The sequence below is a fragment of the Artemia franciscana genome, unplaced genomic scaffold, assembly GCF_032884065.1.
Source record: "Artemia franciscana unplaced genomic scaffold, ASM3288406v1 Scaffold_1327, whole genome shotgun sequence".
In the NCBI taxonomy this organism is placed as follows: Eukaryota; Metazoa; Arthropoda; class Branchiopoda; order Anostraca; family Artemiidae; genus Artemia; species Artemia franciscana.
Genome location: NW_027062793.1, coordinates 93,885 through 98,028, shown reverse-complemented (window position 1 = coordinate 98,028; position 4,144 = coordinate 93,885). Strand labels below are relative to the sequence as shown.

Below are 4,144 nucleotides of genomic sequence, written 5' to 3'. Positions count from 1 at the left end.
TTGCCGTAAAAAAAAAAACAATGGAAAACCTAATAGATGCCACAATCTTGACAGGGCCTTATGAGGGTGAGGCTGTTCTTATTACTCGCATTCCCATGATTCCAACGGATCTGCTTTTTCAATTTAAAAGATTGCAATTCCCAATTCGATTAGCATTTGCAACCACCATCAACAAAGCTCAAGGGCAATCACTAGAAAAATGCGGTATAGATCTTAATACAGATTGCTTTACCAATGTACAATTGTATGTTGCATCTTTGAGGGTCGGTAAACCTGACAATCTATTTATACGCACAGACAATGGGACAGCGAAGACTGTTGTATATTCACAAGTTTTACGTAGTTAATTTGTATTGTATCTATCTATCTATCTATCTATATAAAAACGAGTTGTGTGTATGCATGTTGGTTTGTTTGTAAAAAGAGCGTTTGCATATGACGTCATTATTAGTACATACGGCTTTGTATATGGACAGACAATGGGAAAGCCAAGAATGTTGTATATTCGCAATTTTTACGTAGTTTGAAACACATATATAAATCTATCTATATTCATAGGTGGGACACAGGGACACAACTACAATGGCGCGTAACTAATATGGCGCGTAACGACTTACGCGCACGGGGGGCTTGGGGGGCGCGAAGCGCCCCCACCAACCAGGTGTTGGGGTGGCGCGAAGCGCCATCCCAACAGCTAGTATATATATATATATATATATATATATATATATATATATATATATATATATAGTTTTTTTTTTTGGGGGGGGGGAAAGCTGATACCTTAAGATGTTCAGGCCTAAAAATCGATCTATATATGTCACGAGTTTCAGAAAATTCGTCCAGAGCCTTAATTTTTGGGGAAAAGACATGTGAATGACGTCACTATTGTATACATCAGTATCTTAATGACTTCATCGACTAATATAAAAGGCTGCGTTCATATTAGATCCGTAAATGACGTCACATAAAAATTTATACCATAATCTATTTCAGTGACGTCATTCATAGCATAAAAACAAGTGTTGTCTAGGAAGATCCATCAGTCTACTTTTGAAAAGCAAGTAGTAATATAAGTATGCTAATAACAAGTACAAATATACACAACAAGCATTATACCTTTAGTGATATGGCACTAAGTTTTGGAAACTTTGATCTTGACCCAGATTCCCAGCTTATGACTGGAGTGACCGATTTTACATACCAAGAAGACTTACAACTGGACTGCGAAAAACAAATTCCTTTGAAGCACAGATTGGCTAGGCATATGAGAACTCAAAATGGAAAAAAATACTATGAATGTGAAGAATGCAAAAAGAAGTTATCTTCGAAGTTCAACTTGGCTGTGCATATGAGAATTCACAGTGGAGAAAAACTATTTGAATGTGAAACATGTAAAATTAAATTTTCTAGAAAGTCCATTTTGGCTAGTCATATGAGAACCCATACTGGTGAAAAACCATATGAATGTGAAACATGCAAAAGTAAATTTTCTAGAAAGTCCCATTTGGCTGTGCATATGAGAATTCACAGTGGAGAAAAACCATATGAATGTGAAACATGCAAAAAGAAATTTTCTACCAAGTCCTATTTGGCTAGTCATATGAGAACCCATACTGATGAAAAACCATATGAATGTGACGTATGCAAAAAGAAATTGTCTTCAAAGTCTGTTTTGACTGGGCATATGAGAACGCACACTGGTGAAAAACCATATGAATGTGAAACATGCAAAAGTAAATTTTCTAGAAAGTCCCATTTGGCTGTGCATATGAGAATTCACAGTGGAGAAAAACTATATGAATGTGAAACATGCAAAAAGAAATTTTCCACCAAGTCCATTTTGGCTAGTCATATGAGAACCCATACTGGTGAAAAACCATATGAATGTGACATATGCAAAAAGAAATTGTCTTCACAGTTTGCTTTGACTGACCATAGGAGAACGCACACTGGTGAAAAACCCTATGGATGTGAAATATGCAAAATGGAATTTTCTATCAAGTCCAGTTTGCCTAAGCATATGAAAACTCACAATGGAGAAAAACCCTATGAATGCGAAGCATGCAAAAAGAAATTTTCTACCAAGTCCCATTTGGCTGTGCATATGAGATTTCACAGTGGAGAAAAACCATATGAATGTGCAACATGCAAAAAGGAATTTTCTAGTAAGTCCTATTTGGCTGTGCATATGAGAATTCACAGTGGAGAAAAACCATATGAATGTGAAACATGCAAAAAGAAATTTTCTAGCAAGTCCTATTTGGCTAGACATATGAGAACCCATGACCCTATGGATGTGAAACAAACCCTTTGGATGTGAAACATGCAAAATGGAATTTTCTTTCAAATCCTGTTTGGCTCTGCATATGAGAATTCAGAATGGAGAAAAACCCTATGAATGTGAAGCATGCAAAAAGAAATTTTTTATCAAGAACAATTTAACTAGGCATATGGAAACCCACGCTGATGAAAAGCCATATGAATTTGAAGAATTAAAAAGTGATAAGAGGTGTTAGCCCTACTGATTTCTCTCTTTTTTCAAAATTGACATTTGATACAGCTAAATTTCTGTTTGTTTTAAGTTTCAATTAAATTTTATAATTTAACCCTCACTCGTCTTTGGATTTAATATAGCTCCGCTTTTATTTGATTTTTTGCTATAATTACTCAATGATATATATGAGCCTGAAAAACACGCCAACCTTTTGGAAAAGAGAGAGAAACCTTCCAAAAAATTAAAGTGATCTCGCCAATGGCTACTGTTCTGCCTAGTAAAGAAAGGACCTCGACACATAGTACCCTATAATCAATTGTTTTGACAATATATGGGATCGAAATCAAAAGTCACCATTAGAATCGCCATTGCCAAAAAGCACAGGAAATTACAGTCCTCTGGCTCGGAAAACAAGAGAAATCACTTTTTTGCAAGGGTAGCACTGATTTGTCCTTTTTAATTTGTTTTTTCTCTCCTAATAGCGGGGCACTGGAACATCATAATGAGTTGTTTAAGGACTCTTTGAGTGTCCTGGTCGTCATTTATATTCCCTGTGTCCCGGTCGTCATTTGTGTCCCGAGGCTTTGTTGATGTGATTGCTATTCGAACATTCCTTATGTCCCGGTCGCTTTCTCTTTGAGTGTCCCGGTCGTCATTTATATTCCCCATGTATCGGTGTCCCGGTTGTCATTTGTGTCCCGATGTCCCGGTTTGTAATTTCGTCAGTCGACACACAAACATGACGTCACTCGACACACACACACACACACACACAGACAACTTATTTATATATATATATATATATATATATATATATATATATATATAGACTAGCTGTTGGGGTGGCGCTTCGCGCCACCCCAACACCTAGTTGGTGGGGGCGCTTCGCGCCCCCCCCAAGCCCCCCCGCGCGCGTAAGTCGTTACGCGCCATAATAGTTACGCGCCATTGTAGTTGTGTCCCTATGTCCCACCTGTGAATATAGATAGATATATATATATGGTTTTAACTACGTAAAACTTGCGAATATACAACATTCTTTGCTGTCCCATTGTCTTTGCATATAAATAGATTGTCAGGTTTACCGACTCTTGAACATGCAACATATAATGGTCCATGGGAAAACAATCTGTATTCAGATCTATACCTCATGATTCTAATGATTGCCCTTGAGCTTTGTTGATGGTGATTGCTAATCGACCATTCCCTGTCCCGGTGTCCCGGTCGTCATTTACATCCCCCTGTTTCCCCCGGTGTCCCCGTTGTAGTTGTGTCCCTGTGTCCCGGTCGTCATTTATATTCCCTGTGTCCCGGGTCCCGGTCGTCATTTGTATCCCGGTGTCCCGGTCTGTATATACATTCGTTTTTTAGTTTTGTTTTTCTCCTTTATTTTTTTCCTTTTTTTTTCTTTTTTAGCTTATTTAGATTTTTAGATTTTTTAGTTTTTTTATTAGTTTTTAGTTTTTTTTTTCTTTTTAGTTTTTTTGTCCCGGTCGTCATTTATATCCCCCTGTTTCCCCCGGTGTCCCCGTTGTAGTTGTGTCCCTGTGTCCCGGTCGTCATTTATATTCCCTGTGTCCCGGTCGTCATTTGTATCCCGGTGTACCGGAGTTGTGTCCCTGTGTCCCGGTCGTCATTTATATTCCC

The 4,144-nt window shown here is 37.9% G+C and overlaps 1 protein-coding gene across 1 annotated transcript; it reads left to right on the top strand.

The window, feature by feature from the left end:
* The first annotated feature begins 803 nt into the window (after nt 1–803).
* LOC136042467 (zinc finger protein 583-like) lies at nt 804–3,268 on the top strand. The gene has a single exon (XM_065727426.1). The coding sequence runs from the start codon at nt 1,079–1,081 to the stop codon at nt 2,321–2,323; it is 1,245 nt and encodes a 414-aa protein (XP_065583498.1). The 5' UTR covers nt 804–1,078; the 3' UTR covers nt 2,324–3,268.
* The last annotated feature ends 876 nt before the right edge of the window (nt 3,269–4,144 follow it).